This window comes from Poecile atricapillus, chromosome 20, assembly GCF_030490865.1.
Source record: "Poecile atricapillus isolate bPoeAtr1 chromosome 20, bPoeAtr1.hap1, whole genome shotgun sequence".
Classification (NCBI taxonomy): domain Eukaryota; kingdom Metazoa; phylum Chordata; class Aves; order Passeriformes; family Paridae; genus Poecile; species Poecile atricapillus.
This window is the reverse complement of record NC_081268.1, coordinates 9,199,614-9,218,991: the sequence shown is the minus strand read 5'-3', so window position 1 is coordinate 9,218,991 and position 19,378 is coordinate 9,199,614. Positions and strand designations below refer to the sequence as shown.

Here is a 19,378-nt window from a genome sequence, read left to right as displayed (position 1 = left end):
AGTGGTGATGCCAAACCTCCCCCTAGGAGTGGCTTTGGGAAGGAAAAATCAGCACACGAGTCATGGAACCGCGTTTATTTCCTTCAAAAATAGGTGATTTCTTCGTACAAAATACCACCCCAGTGGCTCTGCTGGGCATTAAAAAATAGGGGACAAGGAAAAGAAAAACTTCATTTGGTCCTGGCTACTGCATTTGGGATAATTACCCAAATTTTCTACACGTTCCCATCTGGGGGGGAGTCACAGCTTCCAGCTTGGGGCGTGGACATGAGCAGAGGAAACTGGAGACACAGAAAACCTCTTTAAAATCCCCCAAACCGCTTTAAAATCCCCCAAACCGCTTCAAAATCCCCCAAACCGCTTCAAAATCCCCCAAACCCAGCCCTCTCACCCCAGAAAAGGAGGGGACAGCCCCATTCCCAACCCCTCTGGGCTCACATCAGGATCAGGCTCAGGGGGAGCTTGGAAGGCTCCAGACCTGAGTCACTGATGCCTCCCTCCAAAATGTGGGTATTTGTACACCAAATAAAAACAAAAATAAATAAAATTTGACACTGGCACTTCAGGTAGGTCCTACAGATAAACACAGGCTGAGGTGCTGGGGGTGGAGCAGGGGGGTTTGGCTGGACCCATCCCAGGAAGAGCTGCCCCAAGCACATCCTTTTCCCTAAAAAAATCAGAATTAACTCCTTAGAAACCCAGCTGGGAGGAACAGGGGCTCCCGCACCCGCTTCAGTCTCAGGTGACTTCTCCTTTACCAGCCCAGATTTCCTGAGGATCCCGGGGTGAAAACCTCAAATCCTTCATTTTATTTTGTGCCTGGGTGATGCTGTGGATGGCCAGAAAAACCCCACAAATGCCCTAAGGGTTGTGCTGGAAGTGCAAACCAGTATATTTATATATATATGTATCTGTAGAAGGATATATCTATAGAATCAGATACAGATCTGTACGTACACAGATCTATTTATATCTGTCTCTCTAGATACATAACTAGAGATATGTTTATATCTGGATATATCCATTTATAGATACACATATATCACACACATTATAGATCATCAATCAACACTCAAAAGAGTCATTTAGCTGCTTACTAGCTAAAAAATTCACATAAAAAAACACCAAAAAAATAAGTTTCCACAGGGAGGATCCTGCTGGGTTCGAGTCCAAGGGCACAGCCCCCCGAGGAGGCCTAAAGGCTGGGAAAGGGGTGGAATAGGGAATCCAAGGGAATTCCAGGGGATCCCAGGGAATCCCAGGGAATCTCAGGGGATCCCAGGGAATCTCAGGGGATCCCAGGGAATCCCAGAGAATCCCAGGGAATCCCAGAGAATCCCAGGGAATCTCAGGGGATCCCAGGGAATCTCAGGGGATCCCAGGGAATCCCAGAGAATCCCAGGGAATCCCAGAGAATCCCAGGGAATCTCAGGGGATCCCAGGGAATCCCAGGGAACCCCAGGTTTTTCTGCCCACACAGGCACAGAGGTAAAAACAGCTGCCAAGGGAGCTCGACCCACACGAGGTCAGAGCATCCCCACAAGTGCTCAGGGTGGGGTGGCCACAGGGCCACCCCGAGGTGCCAGGGGATGGTGCTGGGGAATTCTGGAGACTTCTGCCCACGCCTTCCTCCCTCCTGCAGCTTGGGGGGCTCCGGAAAATGGACAGACGGACGGACAAGCGGCGAGGATCCCTCGGAGCCACCTCCAGGAGCCACCTCCAGGAGCCACCTCCAGGAGCCACCTCCAGGAGCCACCTCCAGGAGCCACCTCCAGGAGCCACCTCCAGGAGCCACCTCCAGGAGCCACCTCCAGGAGTCACCTCCAGGAGTCACCTCCAGCCCTGCTGCCCCCAGATTTGGCAGGGGTGATGCTGAGGGGCCCATCCTCCTCCTCCTGTCCCTCCTGGGGGCTGGGAGGTGCCAGGGGGCCCCTCAGAAGAGGCAGGAGCCGCGCAGACCCCGCGCCCGGCCCAGCTCGGCGGCCAGGGCCCGGCTGACGCGGCTGGTGCTCAGCCTGACGCTCTGGGCAGCCTCCACAGCCCGGCTCAGAGAGCGGCTCAGCTCCTCCAGCTCCTCCAGCTCCAGCCTCAGGCAGCGGGGGTGGCCCTGGGGCCGGGGGGGACGCTCTGCAGTGACCCCGAGGGGGACCCCGGCCAGGGCTGGGGCTGAGGTAGGAACTGCTGGGGAGCAGTAGCTGGGAAGGAGAAGGGACACGGGCTCAGTGTTGCTGAGTGCCCCCCACTCCCCCTTATTTCCATGCCCACCCCACAGCACCATCCCCTAAACACAGCTCCCCCCTCCCCAGAGCAGCCGGTGGCCGTGTCACCCCATTGCCACCGGCAAACCAGCGGATCCCTGGGGTGGGGACAGCCCCTCCTGGGTTCCCCCATCCCTGGGGGATCCCCCCTGAGCCCCCTCCCAGCCCCAGGGCATCCTTACAGCACGGAGGGCACGTAAGGCACGAGGGGGACGGGTGCCAGGCAGACGGTGGCGGTGGTGGCAGCAGGGGTGGCTGCCAAGTACCAAATTCCCGGCTGCTCCAGCTTCTCATCTCCAGCGTGGGGGGGACAGGAGCCACCATGGCCACGCTCTGCTGCGGGGAGGAAGGTGGTTAGGTGTCCCCAGGGGTTGTGCCAGCTCCAGGTGACATCACCCCCTGTGCCACAGCTGGGTGGGAACAGTCCCCTGGCATTGTCAGGGGGCTGAGGTTCCCTGTCCCAGCAGCCAGGCACGTGTCACCCGTGTCACCCACCGGCTGTGGCTCTGTCCCTGCTGCCCGGCACAGAGGGGCCCATGGGTGCCTGGCAGGTGGGGCAGGATGTTCTCCTCAGGGTGCTGTGCCGGGGCTGCCGGGGGGCATCGCCTCCCCCAAATCCAGCTGTGGAGAGAGGAAATCGGGAATGTCCCGTGCAGAGCCAGCCAGGGATGGTTGGGAAGAGCTGAGGGGTTCAGGAGGGGCTGAGAGATGGGAGGGGCTGAGAGATGGGAGGGGTGGCTTTCTCTGCAGGGAAAGGGGGCTGGGGACAGTTCCTGGTGTCACCAGAGACCCCAGGGTATCCCAGGTATTTCTGCCCACACTGGCACAGACAGACACAGATGCCAAGTAAGGTTTGACCTGTGCAGGACCCACACCAGGTCAGGGCATCCCCAGAGCTGCCCAGGTTGGTCCCCTTGGGGGACACTGGGGTCTGGCCAAGGGACAGTGGGGAGAGCCTCAGGCCATGAGGAATGGGTTTGTCTGTCCCCTCCCTAATTAATTATTAATTAATTAAGGTCATTAGCAACTGTTAGGGGTGGTAGGGAAGGCTGGAAGGGGCTGGGGGCCACTCACCCGATGCCATCCCGCTCCTGTGACATCGGGGACACCCCGAGGTGCCCGGCTCTCCTCGGGGTGCCGGGGTGGCGCGTGGTGTCCCCGCCTGGTACCGTGTCCCTGCCAAAGCCCAGCGTGAGCATGGCCAGGGTCCCCAGGGTGAGGATGGCCGCCTTCAGCCCCACCACCGACTGCCACCAGCACTCACCTGTGTACTGTCCCCGAAGTGTCACCGGCCCCGGGAGCTTCCCAAGGTGCTTCCGCAGGGCCGGGGGTGCCCGGGGCCCGGCGGGGCAGGGCTCTGACTCGGAGGCTGCGGCAGAGGATGGGGAAGCTGGGTGGGATCCGCTGGAGCCGAGCTCTGGACCTGCAGGACCCGACCCGGACTGATGACTAAGGGGTTTGCCAGCCCCAGAACATCCCGCTGTATCTGGGGAGGGGATGTGTCCCCTCTGTCCCCACCCTGGTGCGGTCACATTTACCGAGCTCCAGCTCTGGCCTGTCCCGGGGCAGCGATGCCGATCTCTCCCTCCTCCTGGCTGTGACCCCGGGGGCCACCCTGCCCCGCACCGCGGGGCTCGGGTCCCTGCAGAGGGGACAGAAATGCTGTCACCACCCGCTCCCAGCAGGCTGGCAGTGCCCTCGAGCCAAACCCCTCCCTGGTCACAGCAGAGATGGGGACAGGCTGAGGCTGGGGGTGTCCCCCCTCTGTCCCCCACACCCCTCAGGGATGCCACCTACCCCGAGGGTGCCGCGTCCTGTGGGGACGATGTTCCGCTGGTCCCCGGCTGCCTCCTGGCCGGGGTGGCTCGGGGAGCGGCTTTTCCCTCGGGATAGCTGCGGGAGAGGTGCAGGCTCTCCTCCAGCCTCCGCCGCAGCCGCCACACCTCGTCCTGCAGCGCCCGGATGGCCTGGCTGCCCCGGGACAGAGGTGACACTGAGAGGGGGGCTGCAGCCAGCAGGGACCCCAGCGGTGCTGGATGTCCTGGGGGAGATCAGCAGCCCCTCCCAGATCTCACATCCCCACCATCAGCACTGCACTTCTGACGCTCCCCAAAACCAAGCCAAAACCAAGTGGGTGACTTTGGGGGGTCCCTGTGTCACCCGCGGGGGTCTGGCCTGGTTTGGGGCGGTGGGGACACAGCCACTCACTCTCGCTGCAGACGGGAGCCCAGCAGGTCACAGTGAGCCGGGTCGAGGGATGACAGGTCGGGGGACAGGAGGGTGGGGGATGGCGTTTCGGGGGATGGCAGGGGGCTGCTTGGGCTCCTGGCCATGGCTGCGGGGTGGTCACCGGCGCTGGCACAGCTCCTGTCTCCCACCTCCGAGTCCGAGCGAGCTGGGAAGGAAGGGGAGCACAGAGAGCTGAGATCAGAGAGCAGAGATGGGGACACACCTGCCTCCAGGGAGGGTGACACCAGCACACCGGTGACACCAGCACCACAAGGACCTCTGGGCACCCCATAAACCAAAGCCACAGAGGCAGGGTCCCCCAGATCTCTCTCCCTGGCCAAGTCCCGTGTACTCACTGCCATCAGCGTCGGGGTCCGGCCCCACCTCGCTGCCTGCGCTCTCGGCCCAGCGAGGAGGGGAGCTGCTCTGTGAGGGGCTGCTGGGGGGCAGCCGGGGCCCCCCTGTGCCCCCCGAGGGGTAGATGCCCATCAGGGCTGTCTCAGAGGGAAGTGGGGTCTTCTCTCTCTTCCGAGGCGTACGGAGGCTGCTGGGGATGGGCACGGAGGGTCCCAGCGGAGTCCTGGGGAAGGGACGGGTCATGGGGCAGCCCCCAGGGTGAGCACAGGGTCTGCACATCTCCAGCCCCGCCAGAACCCTGCTCCCCACACCCCCAATGCCTCTCCCGCCATCCCTGCTCCTCTTAAATCCTCCAGATCCCGCAGGCAGAGCGGAATTCCCGCAGGCAGAGCGGAATTCCCGCAGGCAGGACCGCGGGCCGTACCCCGGGCCGGGGGGATGATGCTCGGGGGTGCGCACGGGCGGGGACACCCTGCTGGCCTCCGAGCCCACGAAGCCGCTGTCGGTCTCCGGGGACACGATGCGCTGCTCCTGCAGAGGCACGGGGAGGGCATGATGGGTGCCCAGCACCCCGGGGTGCTCTCAGCTGGGCACCCGCAGGGACAGGGACTCACCTTGTGGGGCCCGTGCTGGGTGGCAGCGCTGCCTGTCCCGCTGCTGCGGAGGGACAGGGGCACCTGTGGTGGCCCAGGGACCACCAGAGGGGGCTTGGCAGAGGCTGGTGGCTCCTCAGCAGTGGCAGGGGAGGGGTGGCCCCGTGTCTCCCCCAGGTTTGGGGGTCCTCTGGGGGAAAGCGTGGCAGCTCTTTTCTCCGGGAGGTGCCTGTGGGGAGGGGATGGAGCAGGAATGATGGGGCAGAGTAACCCCAGCCGTGGGGAAATGTCCTGCTCCAGCTCTCCCATGGACGCCGTTAACTCTGAGGTAAAACTGGAGACCCTGATGGCAAACCTCCTGCTCACCCCTGCTGGGGGACTCGACAGCACTTACAAGGGCAAGGCCTCGAGGTTGGGCCCCTCCTCGAGTGACCGTGTCCTGCCAGGGACCTTGCTGGGGCCACTGTCCCCTGCGGTGGGTGCATCCACCTCCCCCTGGGACCCGCTCTCCGCCAGGCTCAGCTGCTCCAGGCTCAGCGACTCCGGCAAGGACTTGAAGTGTTTGTACCTGGGGGACCCACGGGCGGGAGCGGGTGGGTTTGGGGACATGCTCCATGCCCCTGTCCCCCCTGCCCCGCTGTGAGGGCACTCACTGCTCCAGCAGGTCCCCAAAATCCTCCTCCACTCGGCGCTGCTTGTGCCAGAGGGGCCAGGGCAGCCCCCCTGCCACCCCCTCGCTGTCCCCCGATGTCCCCCGAGGACCCTCCACCAGCGCAGGGCTCTGTGGGCACAGCAGAAGGGGCTGAGAGAGGCGACCCCCCCCTAAATGCGGCGGGGTGGGGAACCCTCGCACCCCCAGCTCACCTCGGGGTGCGGGGAGCGTGAGGCGGGCGGTGGGGACGGGGTTGGGGGGCAGCGGGGCTGCGGGGGGGGCTGAGCGAGGGGCTGCCGCCTGTCCCCCGGCTCCAGCCGCTCCTTCAGCCCCTCCAGGCGCAGCCCCAGGCGGTAAATCTCCCCTTCCACCGCCCTGCAAGACACCAGCCATCAGTGCGGGGGGACAGCGACGCCCGGGGACTCTCCGGGGGCTCTGGGGCAGGGACCGAGCACGTACCGGTCAGGATCAAACCCCCCCGCAGCCTCCGGGAGCTGCTGCCGGCCCCGCAGGTATTCCCGCTCCAGCGCATCCTGCGCGTCCTTCAGCATCCTCATCCTCTGCGGCACAAGAGTGCAGGGTCCGAGCCTGTCCACTGCAGCCCGGCCACCGCCACCCCCCGTGCTCCTGCCGCCCCCCCGGCTGGGCTCCGGGAAGGGGCTGACGCACCTGGAGCTGCTCCGGGGCTGGGAGGGTCCCTGCACGCGTCCAGCTTTCGAAAGCTTCCACCTGGCCGGGATTGTACGGGCTGAGGCCGGCTCTGCTGTGGCCCCCGCTCCGCACCCCTTAGACCCCCCCATATGGAGCATTCCCCTCCTTCCTTCCTTCCCAGCTCCTTCCCAGCACCCCACAACGCTTCCCCTCCCCACAGCCCCCTCCTGCAGCATCTCCCCCAATCCCTACAATCCAGAGCCCCCCGCATTTGTCCCCAGCACCCTCTGCAGCGCCTCCCCAGCCCATCCCTACACCCCCTCAGGATTCCCCCCAAATCTCCTCCCTGCTGCTCCACCTTTGCAGCCCTCACAGCCCCCTTCCCCACCAGCCCTTCTCCATGGAGCCCCCTCCTCACCTGTGCCTGCAGCCTGCGGCTCTGCCCCGCCAGTGCCCGGGTGAGCCGGGGCCCGGGGCAGCAGCACGGCCCGGGGCAGGTGGGACAGGTGGGGCAGCCCCCCCCGGGCAGAGGAGGGGAGCGAGGTTGGGGGGAACCCTCCGGCTCTGATGGGGCTGCAGCGGCGAGAAAACACACGACAAGTGACACGGCAGCCGCGTGGGGAAGGGGCTGTGGGGGAGCGCCCTCCAAAAGCGGGCCAGGAGGGCGGTGAGCCGGCCAGGGGACATGGATCAACTCACCTGCCCCTGGCGAGGCCGGGGCTGTGGCCGTGCCGAAAGCCGCTGTCCGTGCCTGCGGGATGCTGAGGGTCATCACTCGGCTCCCGGTGGCCACGGTGCCCACGGCGAGGCTGCGGCTGGGCTGCGGCGGCTCGGAGAACAGGCTCACCTGGGCAGGGAGAGCGGGTTTGGGCAGGCAGCCCGCATCCCGAGCCGCCCACCGTGCCCCGGGGCACCCTGAAGCACCTCACGGGCACGGCAGGTGGGTGGGGTGAAGGTGGGGACACGCGTGCGGGGGTCGGCTGGCACAGCCCTGCCTCAGTTTCCCCACCCACGCACAGGGCACAGGGCGGGAGGTGGCAGAGGTGACACGGGGACGCGCTTCCGCCCGTGGCCCTGCCATCTCAAGGACGTGTCCCGACATTCCGGGGACAATCCGGCTCAGCCGCCGCCCTGGCACGGAGGGGACCCTGCCAGGCGAGGGGGGCGCGGTGGCCCCCAGGCTGCTGTGGCCTCAACCCCCGCTCTCCCCGGGCTGGGACCGCTCAACCGCAACTCCCCGGGAGGAGGAAGAGGAGGAAGACACAAGAAATAAGCTCAGGGAGGGGGGAGCAGAGGGGGGTACCCCCCTCCCCCAGGCATCCTGACCCCCCCACCCACCCTGGCGCCCAGGCGCAGCTGGTCGATGGTGTTCTCAGCCTCGGCGTACTTGGTCAGCAGCTTGTGGTAATCGTCCTGCGGGGAGGGGACACCAGTGGGTGCCAGCACCCGGCACGGGGGAGGCCCGAGGGGTGGGTGCACAAACCCCCTCTCCAAAGCACACAGAGCTGTGCAGATGTGACCCCCGTTTCCCTGCGTGGGGAGAGCCCCCCTCTCCTCCCAGGGGGACAAACACCCTGAGGGTGATGAGCTCTGGGAGTGTGACCGCCATCCCGGTGGGACATGAGCATCCAGCCTGAGCGCTGCCACATCCCTGCTCCTTCCTTCCTACCGGGAAGGGGTGACCAGCACCAAACCCCCACTGGTGTCCCAGAGACAGCGACATCCCCATTTCCCCCGCAGACCCTCTCTGGCTGAAGCGGGGGGAGCTGAGCGGTACCTGCAGCTGCTGCACCAGCGCCGTGGCTTGTCTGGGCGACCTGAACTCCTGCGGCAGCCCGGCCGTGCTGGGGGGCTGCGGGGACACCCCCTCCCCGCTGCTCAGCAGCACCTCCCGGACGATTTCTGCCGGGGATTTGAAGCCGATGGGGCCGCCGGGGCCGCGGGGACGGGCGGGCAGCACCCGGCCCCGGGGTGGGCGATAGCTCTGATCGAACTTCACCCGCGCCTCCACCTTGGAGAGGTCGGGCAGGGGGTGGTTGAGGCGCCCTCGGCCGTACTGGGTGCCCTCGGTGCCCGTTCCCGGGGGATCCCTCGTTCCCTTGCCGCCCGTTCGCCTCCGGGGGCTCAGGGACCGCGACTGCCGGGCGGGCTTGGGGGGCACCACCGCGGGCGCGGCTTTTTTGGGCACTCGGGATCTGTCGTGCCCTTGAAGTGCCGAGGGATTCCCGGCGCCCTGGGGGTGTCCGGTGGGTGCCAAGCCAGCGGTGGCGGGGGCTGGCATCCCTGTGCCAGCTTTCTGGGGCTCGGGGACACGCTCGGGGCTGGGGTCAGCGGTGGAGAGGTGCAGGGGGAGGCTCCGTCTCGGGGTCCACTCCTGCCTGTGCCCCCCGAGGGTGTCCCCGGCCGTGCCCCAGCCCCGGGGCTGGCGGGACGGGGTGGCAGGGCCAGGGCTGGTGTCCGACAGCCCCGAGGTGTCCCCCCCGTCCGTGCTGCAGCCCCGGGGCTGGCAGAGAGCCCGGCTGTCCCTCAACGCCTCGGGGCTGCCGCTGGAGCCCGAGCCCCAGCGGCGCCTCGGGGACAGCTCGGGGTAGGGCTCCCCATCGCTCTCCGCCCCCCAGGTCCCCTCGTCCCCCCCGGAGCTGCCCCGCTCCTCATCCTCCTCGGCCGGGTCCTGCCGCGGCTGCCAGCGCCCCTCCTCTGCCGGGGACCCCTCCTCCAGGTCCTCACTGTCACCTGCAAAACACCGGCACCGCTGTCGCCACCCGGACCCAGCCGGTGTCCCCGGTGTCCCCTCGCAGCCCCCCTTGGCTCCAGCGGCTCCCGGGACATGTGGGACCACCCCTTTTGGGCAGGAGGGAGGGCAGGACTCACCCCACGGTGGGCTCCTGGCACCCTCCCCCAGGCCGATGACCCCATCCTCGTCCATCCGCTTTTCAAAGTCGTCTTCCTCCTCCTCCTCCTCCTCCTCCTCCTCCTCCTGCTCGGCCCGCGGGCGCGGCAGCTCTGTTTGTGTCCAGCGCAGCCATGGTGCCGGGCTGGCCATGGCCACGGGCCCGTCACTTGTGTCGCTTCATGGCCCGGCGGCGGTGGCGGCGGGCTGGGGACCTCCTTGTCGCAAATGTAGGTCACAGCATCGCCGCCGCGTCCTGGGGGGGCCGGGGGAGAGGGAGGGATGCTCAGCGGGACATGGTGGGCTCTGTTTGAGGTGTCTCCACCTGTCCCACGCTGGCAGGGTCCTGTCCCCCAAATCCCGGGACCAAGAGCAAACCCCAGTGACGGGGGGACACCCTCGGATAAGACAACCCCGCTGTGAATCCCACCACGAAGCTGGAGCTGCCACATCTCCGCCAGCTGTGGGGTCCTCGTGGAGAAGGAGCCCCTCAGGGCTACCCCAAAAATTCTGTCCCCCCCTGGGGACATCCAGCTCATCCCTGGGGATGTCACCCCAGCTGGGGACCACCAGCAGTGCTGGGGAGGCAAGAGCACCCCAAAGACCCCTCTGGATGTGGGGGCTGACAGAGAGAGGGATCACAGCAGACACACAAAGCATGAGCTTCCCCCTCACCCCCACCCGGGGTTTCCACCAGCAGCCGGAGAAATGCCGGATACCAAAACCCCAAATGTGGGGTGTGGCAAGAAAGGCCACGGGGTTTTCCGACCAACGTCCCCTCTGCTGGATTTGAGCCCCAGCAGCCCGAATTTTGGCCTGGGGGGCCAAACCAGGCACCCCCAGCCCCATGCAGGGGACACTCACCCTCTACCAGCAGCCCCAGAGTATCCCCATCACCGTGACCCCCATGGGGAGTCCTTCCGAGCACCCCAAAACCTTCTTGTGCCTGTGAGGCAGCCGAGCTTTTGCAGAAGGAGGAAATGATGTTTCCTGCAAGTTTGCAGGTGGCCACAAAAGTTTTAACCCCATCCAGCCCTGCGCAGTGGGGGCTGAACCCTTCTCCTGCAGCATTTTCCATCAAAACCTTTATTTTTTAATCCAGTTCAGAGCAAAATGCTGTAGGAAGAGAGGGGAGGGAGATCCCTGGCACCACCAGCAGTTGGTCTAAAAAACATCAGCAGGAGGATCTTCCACCAGACCTAAAATGAAGCTTCAAAGCCCCAAAATTCAGGCAGGTTGATCCCATCCTTGGAAACTTTCCCAGATTGCCAAAGGGAGGGTCCAGCTGGCCCCATCCTGGGGTGCTGCTCACAGTCCTGGGGATGCTGTGGCTGTACCCAGGCGCTGTCTTGGCACATCCACAGACAGCCAATTAAGCCAGCTTGTTATTGGGTAATTAGTGGCACGCAGAAGACAGTTTGATGGGCTAATGAAACCACAGAACAGTCCCTGGGGTGGCTGCTCTTAGCCAGAGGGTGCTGCGGTGATTCTGGGGTGCTGCTGGCTTGGGGATGGTGGTGAAGAGGACTAAACCTATCCACAGCACCCACAGTCTGCATGATCCACTTCCAAACATTTATTGCCTTCCCAGAAAGGCCCTCTGCTGATGGTCACGGTGGCAAGAGTAACAAATCTCAGATTCTTTTCCCCCCTCTAAGTAATTTTCTCACTGTTATGGGAGCACAGAAAAGCTTGAAAAATGATGTGGCTTCGTGCTCAGCAGCCACAAATCAAACAGAAACAATCCCAAATGTGCAGAATTATATCCATGTATTTAAATTCTCCTCTTTGAAAGCCAGGATTTTTGTAACAGGCAACCAGAAAAAGAACTAAAAAAGAAATTTAAAAGCCTCAGCTAGAAAACCCTGAACCATACTCTGCATCAGCTCCTCAGCCCTTCCTGCCCTGCAAGCTTGGGCTGTCCCAAATCGTGGCTCAGGGCAGAGGTGCTGAGCTGAGGGAGGGATGCTCCCAGCAGTGCTGCCTGTCCCTGCCCGCAGCTCCAAACCCCCCGATCCTTTCGGCAGGCAGAGATCCCATCCCTATCCCACCCCCTGTCCCCTGGGAAAGACGGAGGAGCGAGGCTGAGCCCGCCCAGCTCATTACACGTGTGGGGCAGGGAAGCAGCAGCAATCAAGGCCAGCACGAAGCCATCGCGGCTCCTGGGGTTTATCGGCGGTGACAGCAGAGGAGACAGGAGCATCCTCCGCCCCAGGGCTCGCTCGGTGACAGGGAAGGGGGGGACAGGGCTGCTGTCACTCTGCCTTCACTGCCTTGTCAGCCCCGGGCAGAGCTGGGGGGATGGGGGACTCTAAACCCCACACCCCACATCCCCTGAGTGATGTGGAATCACCCTCCTCCCCCGTGTCCCAAAAATGTCATCCCTGCCAAGGGTTAAAGCCCCCCCTGCACATCCGTGCCCGTCTGGGATGCAGGGGGGGCTTAACCCCCGTCCCAGGCAAGGGATGGATATTTTGCATCTCTTTTGAAGGTTTTTGGAGGTTTGAAGGAAGCCAGAACGGCCTGGGGCCGAAACTTGGCAAGGGATGTCTGCGCTCCAGGAGGGAGAAATTCCTCGTGTATAAACCCTTTTTTAAAGCCCACAGAGCCCCGTTTTTATAGGCATGAAAGAGGGCAGAGAAGCGGAAACGCTGCGTTCTTAGTTCGCATTATTTCCTACTAGAACAAGGGCGGGACCATCACAGTGAGGAAGAGCCTGACAAACCTCCCTGGTCCTCTGAAAGCACACGCGTGTCACCATCATTCCAAAGCCCACGTGTCACCCCAATTCCAGCGGCTGGAGGGGCCATGTCACCCCCCCCCCACAGCCCCCCATACTGGCACCAAAACCCCGTGGAAATGTCATTTTTCCATCACCTGCACCGAAGCAAAGCCCCACGGCAGGACAGCTCCTCTTTGCCACCTCCTCCCCGGCACACGGAGCCTCCTGTCCTCGCTGGGGACACCGCAGGGCTGAAGCCCCCACACCCCGGGGGCGGGTGGCCCTAATGCCCTGAAGGACAGCCTTAATCCCCGTCTGGAGAGCGCTGCCGCTGTCCCCGAGCCACAGCCGGTGGCACCCAGATCCCTTCTTAGCACAGGGGACACGGCCGGGCAGATTGCGCTGGGCTGAACCAGCTTCTCCGGGCAGCCACGGCCCCGACCTCTCACAGCAAAGAATTTCCCCCCAGTATCCCACCTAACCCTGCTCTTGGTTAGTTTGAAGCCATTCTTTATGTCCTGTCCCTCCATCCCTTGTCCAAAATCCCTCTCCAGCTCTCCTGGAGCCCCTGGGAGCGGCTCTGAGGTCTCCCTGGAGCTTTTTCATCCCCGGCCGCGCTCTCCGGCTGCCCTTGAACATTCCGAAGCGATTTCAGCCGTGCCCGGAAGGTACCGAAATGCTGCGGCTGAGCACGGGACAGCCGCGGGCTCCCACCGGCTGCCAGGAGCACGGCTGCCCTTTAAATAAAACACGGAACTGAAGCTGAACGCTGCCCCGGCCACTTCCTCGGAGGAACCGGCGGCAGCTCCGGGCCCCGCAGGCTCCGCCGAGCCCCGGCCGTGCCTCTCCGCCGCCTCCGCAGCCCCTGACGAAACTCTCCCGGAATCCTCCGGCCCCGGCGGGGAGGAGGCACCGCCAGAAAGAAAAGTTATGGCAAGTTTCCTCGGGGCCACGAAGGCTGCGATGGCGTGGGGAGGACACGGCTCAGCCAGGAGCGGTGTGTCCCGCATCCTCCCGGCGTGTCCCGCATCCTCCCGGCGTGTCCCGCATCCTCCCGGCGTGTCCCGCACCCTCCCCGCGTGTCCCGCACCCTCCCGGTGTGTACCGCATCCTCCCGGTGAGTCCCGCATCCTCCCGGTGAGTCCCGCATCCTCCCGGTGAGTCCCGCATCCTCCCGGTGTGTCCCATGCCCTCGGCCGCAGGGACCCCGCCGGGGCTGGTGGTTCCCCCGCTCGGCCCGGGGACCCCAAGCAGCTCCCGGTTGCGAGCCAGCCCTGCCCGAGCAGGGCTCAGCAGAGCCGGGAGCTCTGGATGCGGCCCCGGGATGGGGCCCGCGGGCTGTGCCTCCAGCTCTGCCTCCGGGGGCCCTCTCCTTCCTTCCAGCTGCAGCGGGCGGCTCGCAGGGAGCAGCCGAGCCATTCCCGCCCCTCCCCGGGCACAGCTGGGGCACAGCTGGGGCACATCTGGACCGAGGGCATCGCTGGAGAAGCGCCCTCCGCCCCGCGCGCTGCCCACCTGTAGGGAGGGCCCGGCCGGCGCCTCCTCGGCCGGCGCTGGGCGGCTCCGGTTCTGATCCCGATCCCGGACCCGGTCCCGATCCCGATCCCGGTCCCGATCCCGACCCCGGTCCCGATCCCGATCCAGCCCCGGCCCGGCCCCGCCGGACAAAAGCGCGGCCCGCGGCGTCAGGGGGCGTGGCCTCCTCTCATTAGCATACCCGCCGCGCTCCGCCAATCCGCGCGCGGAGCGGGAGGTCGTTAGCATAAACCCCGCCCACCCTTTATTTGCATGTCCCGCTGCTGGCAGCCAATCAGAGGCGCGGCTGAGGGGTCCTCATTGGCATAATTTATGCAGCGCGGGCACCCCCTGGCGGGGCGCGGCCATTGCCGGGATCCCGCGGGACTGAATGGGATGGGATGGGATCCATGGGATGGGATGGGATGGGATCCATGGGATGGGATCCATGGGATGGGATGGGATGGGATGGGATGGGATCCATGGGATGGGATGGGATGGGATGGGATGGGATGGGATGGGATCCATGGGATGGGATCCATGGGATGGGATCCATGGGATGGGATCCATGGGATGGGATGGGATCCATGGGATGGGATGGGATGGGATGGGATGGGATGGGATGGGATGGGATGGGATGGGATGGGATCCATGGCATGGGATCCATGGCATGGGATGGGATGAAGATGGGGAAGGGAATGGGGTCGGAATGAGGAGCCATTGCAATGGGAAAGAATGAGGTGGGATGGAATGAAATGGGGATAGGACTGGGCATGGGATAGGATGGGAATAAGGACTGGATGGACCAAGGATGGGACGGGGCTGACACAGAGCATCCCCTCTCAGCCCGCCACTCCCACCCACCCTGGGAAGCTCCCAGGATATTAGGGAAAGTATCCTGGCACCCCTGTCCCTTCCTACCCCTTCATGCCAGCCCCAAAGCACCCCCCGAGCGCAGCCTTTTTTCTACCCTGATAGATTTATTGAAAAATTAAAAGCACAAGCTCTGTATATATAAATACGACAACATTGCCAGCGATTTACAAGGCCTCCGGTTGCTCTCTCTGCATCCCCACCCGTGGCCGGTGCCACCCACCCGGGCACCTTGGGGACCACCCAAGGGAGTGGCAACCCCCCGAACCTCCCTCCAGCCCGAGCCACGGGCCCACCTTGCTCCGTGTGTGGCACTCAAATGACAGCGGGGACACCCAGACTGTGCCGTCCTGCCCTGCTGAGGGGGACAGGACGTTCCCTACCCCGGAGAGGACAGGGATGGAGGCTCCAAGGGATGTGCCCGTTCTCAGCCTGCCCTACCCGGGCAGCGAGCCTGCAGCGGGCGCGGGGACAGCTGGGGACAAGCTGGGGGTGTCTGCGCGTGCGGACTGCGGGACGCTGCTGTCACACCTCGTCCTTCATCCCCATCCCAGGGCTCCCCACCCGCCCAGACCCCGCTCCTAAAGGGCGACGTTGAATTCTGTGACCAAGAAATCGATGTAGTCCTTTTCCTTCAGCTTAAAGGCCTCGGCAATGATCCGGGCGGCTTCCCGGTGCTCTTTTCCTCGGAGTCCTGTGCCATTCACCTCCAAAATGACGTGTCCCACCTTCAGCTTCCCGCAGTTGTGTGCCGAGCCCCCCCGCTGCAGGAGAGAGAGGGGTCAGCTCATGCTCCCACCGCTCCCTGCATCAAAAAAACCTGGGAGATATTTCATATCTGACATGATGGATGTGAAATATTTCACTTTTTGGAGAGAGGGGATGAATTTGGCTTCCCCCCTGCTTGCTCCTGGAGCGTGATGCCAGCTGGGATGGCCAAGAATAACCACAGCAGAGACGGCTCTGCTTTTTTTTGCTGTAAATAACTTGAATTTTGCCCCAAGTAAACAGCAAACAGGAAGACAGCTCCAGAGGGCTCGGCTCCCTGGCTCCCATCCACCATTCCCCCTCCTCAATCCTCTGTCTGGCAGTTTCCAGACATCTGAGACAGCAGCCAAGCATTCAGGGCTGCCCTGATCCCCTCGGAGATGTCTGGAGCAAACAGCTGGCTCCCAGGAGATGTGTTCAGGGATGGGATCATCCACAGGACACGGACACCGTCCTCAGCAGAACAGTGCCTGGGGAGGTGTAAGGGGGGACAAACCCCCAAAATCCCCCTGGCCACAGCTCAAGGCTCTCCCCAGCCTGCCCAGGGGGGAGAGGGATGGGATGTGCACGGAGCTGTCCCTACCTGGATGGTGACGATGCGGGGCAGCGGCTGCCGCGTGTTCGCGCCGCCCTCGATGGCGATGCCCAAGGTGGGAGCGCTCTTGGACACCCGGATCAGACACGACGTGGGCTCCAGGAGCCCTGGCTGTGGGGACAGATGGCAGCACTGCCAAAGGGACCTGGACACCGTGTGCCAGCCGTGCTCCCTCGGCCAGGGCCCCACAGCAGGCAGGGACACTCTGGCTGCCACCACAGAGGGACAGACATGGCCTGCAGTTGCTTTCTGACTCCTGACACTTAAAATCCCAGCTCTGGACAGGTCTGGAAGGGTTTGGGAAGGAGCAGAGCAGCTCTCTACCTGCCTGCCTGTGTTCCTCAGCCTCACCACCATCAGGAACCCTCTAAATTGTCTGATACCTGCTGCCACCTTCCCTTTTGGGTGACAGGTGACTTCACTCATGTGGCTCGTGGATGTCCCTTTAGAGCCAGGAATTCTCCCATGTCCCAGGAGCTGCTTGCTGGAGCTGGGAGGGATGGGATTTACCCAGGACAGAGCAAATCAGTGCCCGTCTCAGGCACTCCTGAGCCCTCTCCCCACAGCTCAGCCCCCCAGAGAACTGAGTGCCTCAGCAGAGAGGATGAACACCCCAGCTAAGCACAGATGGGTGGGCAGAGGAACGGGCTGGCCAAGGCAGTGGGGCACAGCCCCGGGAGCCCCCTCCCACCCAGAGCAGCACCCCAGGCCCCCCTCACCGGCTTGGAGGCCCCTTCTGCCGCCCCCTCGCTCCTCGTGGCCTCCTTGAGGCTCCGGCTTTTCCCGGGGCCCGGCTGCCGGCTCTTGTCCTTGCCGCTCGTCTCGACCTCCCCGATGTCCACCCCGCTGTCCTCGCTGAGGGTCTGCCCGCTGTCCGACAGCTGGGAGAGCGTGGAGGCTGGGGAGAGACGCGGCGTTAGCGGCCGGGCCGCGCCGGGCCCGGGCTGGCCGAGCGCCCACGGGCCAAGGAGCGAGGGCAGCTCCCGCTCCCAGGGCTGGGCAGCTTCCCTGGGATTCACAGCGGGGCTGCAGAGCAAGGATCACAAGCAGGGCCCTTCAGAACCACGGAATTGCTCAGGTGGGAAAAGCCCTCCAAGATCGTCGAGTCCAACCACAAGACTGGCACTGCTGAGGCCGCTTCTAAACCACGTCCCCGAGTGCCACATTGACAAATTCTTTCAGGGATAGGATCTCCACCACGGCTCTGGGCAGCCTCTCCCAATGCCTGACTCTCTCTCAGTGAGGAGATTTCACCAATATCCAACCCGGAGCTCCCGGACACAGCTCGAGGCCATTTCCTCTCGTCCTGTCCCTGTTTCCTGGGAGGAGAGATTGACCCCAGCCTCACCGCACCCCCTGTCACAAGAGCTGCACAGGAGCATCAAGTGGCCTCAGACTCTGCTCTGGAACCCAGCCCAGATCCCAAACTGGGATGGAGGGAGAGAGTGATGAATTCAGGGATCCTGCTGCAGGTCAGTTCATGCAGCCCATGCTCCACAGCAGGGTCAGGGAGGAGACAGGGACAAAGCCAAGCGAAGAGGCGCTGCCATGGAGGAGCTCTCTGCCCTCTGAGGATGAGGAGCAAGTGCGGACGGACCCTGGGAAGGGCCGGAGCTCACCCGCATGGGGGAACAACCCCCTGCATCGGGGAACATCCCCCTGCATCGGGGAACATCCCGCTGCAGAGGGGAACATCCCGCTGCATCGGGGAACATCCCCCTGCATTGGGGAACATCCCCCTGCATCAGGGAACATCCCCCTGCATCAGGGAACATCCCGCTGCATCGGGGAACATCCCCCTGCATCAGGGAACCTCCCCCTGCATCGGGGAACATCCCGCTGCATCGGGGAACATCCCGCTGCATCGGGGAACATCCCCCTGCATCGGGGAACATCCCGCTGCATCAGGGAACATCCCCCTGCATCGGGGAACATCCCCCTGCATCGGGGAACATCCCCCTGCATCAGGGAACCTCCCCCTGCATCGGGGAACATCCCCCTGCAGAGGGGAACATCCCGCTGCATCGGGGAACCTCCCCCTGCATCAGGGAACATCCCGCTGCATCGGGGAACATCCCCCTGCATCGGGGAACATCCCGCTGCATCGGGGAACATCCCCCTGCATCGGGGAACATCCCGCTGCATCGGGGAACATCCCCCTGCATCGGGGAACATCCCCCTGCAGAGGGGAACATCCCCCTGCATCGGGGAACATCCCCCTGCATCGGGGAACATCCCGCTGCATCGGGGAACATCCCCCTGCATCGGGGAACATCCCCCTGCAGAGGGGAACATCCCCCTGCATCGGGGAACATCCCCCTGCATCGGGGAACATCCCGCTGCATCAGGGAACATCCCCCTGCAGAGGGGAACATCCCCCTGCATCAGGGAACATCCCCCTGCATCGGGGAACATCCCCCTGCAGAGGGGAACGCGCCGGGCCCGCTGCAGCGGCGGCGCAGCGCCACACGGGGGCGACATTGGCGCTCCTGCCGGGACAACCGGGAATGTCCTGATCCCAGGGAATGTCCCGATCCCAGGGATTGTCCTGATCCCAGGGATTGTCCTGATCCCAGAGATTGACTGGATCCCAGGGAATGTCCTGATCCCAGGAATGTCCTGATCCCAGGGAATGTCCTGATCCCAGGGAATCCTGATCCCCAGGATTGCCCTGGACTTCTGGGATTGACTGGATCCCTCTTCCCCTCTCCATCTCCAGGATTCCTCTTCCCTCTCCACCTCCGAGAGCTCCCGGGACCCCCTGGGACCCCTCCTTCCCCTCCATAACTGAGGGATCCATGGGGCACACTGCTCCCTCACCTCCACTTCTTCTTCCTGGGATAAACGTGATTCCCAAGCTGAGTGTGGGCACAATTAGAATTTTTTTGCCCCTCCTCCCCAAAATACACAGTTGATGGGAAGAGACCGGAGTTATTCCTGGTCCTTGAGATCAAAAGATGGCCTGGGTTGGAAGAGATCTTAAATCTCATCTCATCCCACCCCTGCCATGGGCAGGGACACCTCTCACTACACCAAACCCTGTCCAGCCTGGCCTTGGGCACTGCCAGGGATCCAGGGGCAGCCCCAGCTGCTCTGGGCACCCTGTGCCAGGCACTGCCCACCCTGCCAGGGAACAATTCCTGCCCAAGATCCCATCCAGCCCTGCCCTCTGGCACTGGGAGCCATTCCCTGGCTCCTGTCCCTCCAGCCCTTGTCCCCAGTCCCTCTCCAGCTCTCCTGGAACCCCTGGAAGAAGCTCTGAGCTCTCCCTGGAG

The 19,378-nt window shown here is 63.8% G+C and overlaps 2 protein-coding genes across 8 annotated transcripts in view; both read right to left on the bottom strand.

Annotated features, from left to right (window-relative positions):
• Window positions 1-36: 36 nt before the first annotated feature.
• On the bottom strand, window positions 37-14,199 carry AKNA (AT-hook transcription factor). 5 transcript variants are annotated; one of them, XR_009279178.1, is made up of 22 exons: window positions 13,868-14,198; window positions 9,612-9,886; window positions 8,518-9,473; window positions 8,079-8,153; window positions 7,159-7,587; window positions 6,759-6,818; window positions 6,549-6,649; window positions 6,302-6,464; window positions 6,091-6,218; window positions 5,832-6,005; window positions 5,459-5,666; window positions 5,269-5,375; window positions 4,844-5,067; window positions 4,467-4,653; window positions 4,056-4,229; window positions 3,797-3,900; window positions 3,523-3,681; window positions 3,333-3,434; window positions 2,754-2,879; window positions 2,441-2,594; window positions 1,458-2,195; window positions 37-1,367 (listed from the first exon to the last, which is right to left on the bottom strand). XR_009279178.1 is itself a non-coding variant. In XM_058853566.1 (22 exons), exons 2-22 carry the CDS (start codon window positions 9,781-9,783, stop codon window positions 1,934-1,936), a joined length of 3,939 nt encoding a protein of 1,312 aa, XP_058709549.1. In that variant the 5' UTR covers window positions 9,784-9,886; window positions 13,868-14,197; the 3' UTR covers window positions 37-1,933. The 5 variants fall into 5 exon arrangements, 3 of the variants coding, with proteins under 3 accessions (XP_058709549.1, XP_058709548.1, XP_058709547.1); XR_009279177.1 differs by having other exon boundaries at window positions 37-1,795; window positions 1,835-2,195; XM_058853566.1 differs by having other exon boundaries at window positions 37-2,195; window positions 7,159-7,313; window positions 7,440-7,587; window positions 13,868-14,197.
• Window positions 14,200-14,839: 640 nt separating this feature from the next.
• Window positions 14,840-19,378, bottom strand: part of WHRN (whirlin) — a 39,601-nt gene continuing 35,062 nt past the window's right edge. For 2 of the 3 annotated variants that reach the window (XM_058853991.1, XM_058853992.1), the window contains 3 exons: window positions 16,823-17,001; window positions 16,092-16,214; window positions 14,840-15,504 (listed from right to left, as the gene is read on the bottom strand). In XM_058853991.1, the coding sequence (XP_058709974.1) occupies window positions 15,322-15,504; window positions 16,092-16,214; window positions 16,823-17,001 (485 nt within the window). In that variant the 3' untranslated portion in view covers window positions 14,840-15,321. The remainder of the gene's footprint in view (window positions 15,505-16,091; window positions 16,215-16,822; window positions 17,002-19,378) is intronic. The other variant, XM_058853993.1, reaches the window with a different exon arrangement.

What these genes read in the sequence shown, in the direction of transcription:
- AKNA (XM_058853564.1), bottom strand. Translation starts at nt 9,783, where the DNA reads ATGGCCAGCCCGGCACCATGGCTGCGCTGGACACAAACAGAGCTGCCG. An exon ending in CAGCCCCGGAGCAGCTCCAG is followed by an intron (nt 6,650 to 6,758) that starts GTGCGTCAGCCC and finishes CTTGTGCCGCAG; the next exon opens with AGGATGAGGATGCTGAAGGA. An exon ending in TTTGGGGACCTGCTGGAGCA is followed by an intron (nt 6,006 to 6,090) that starts GTGAGTGCCCTC and finishes TGGGTCCCCCAG; the next exon opens with GTACAAACACTTCAAGTCCT.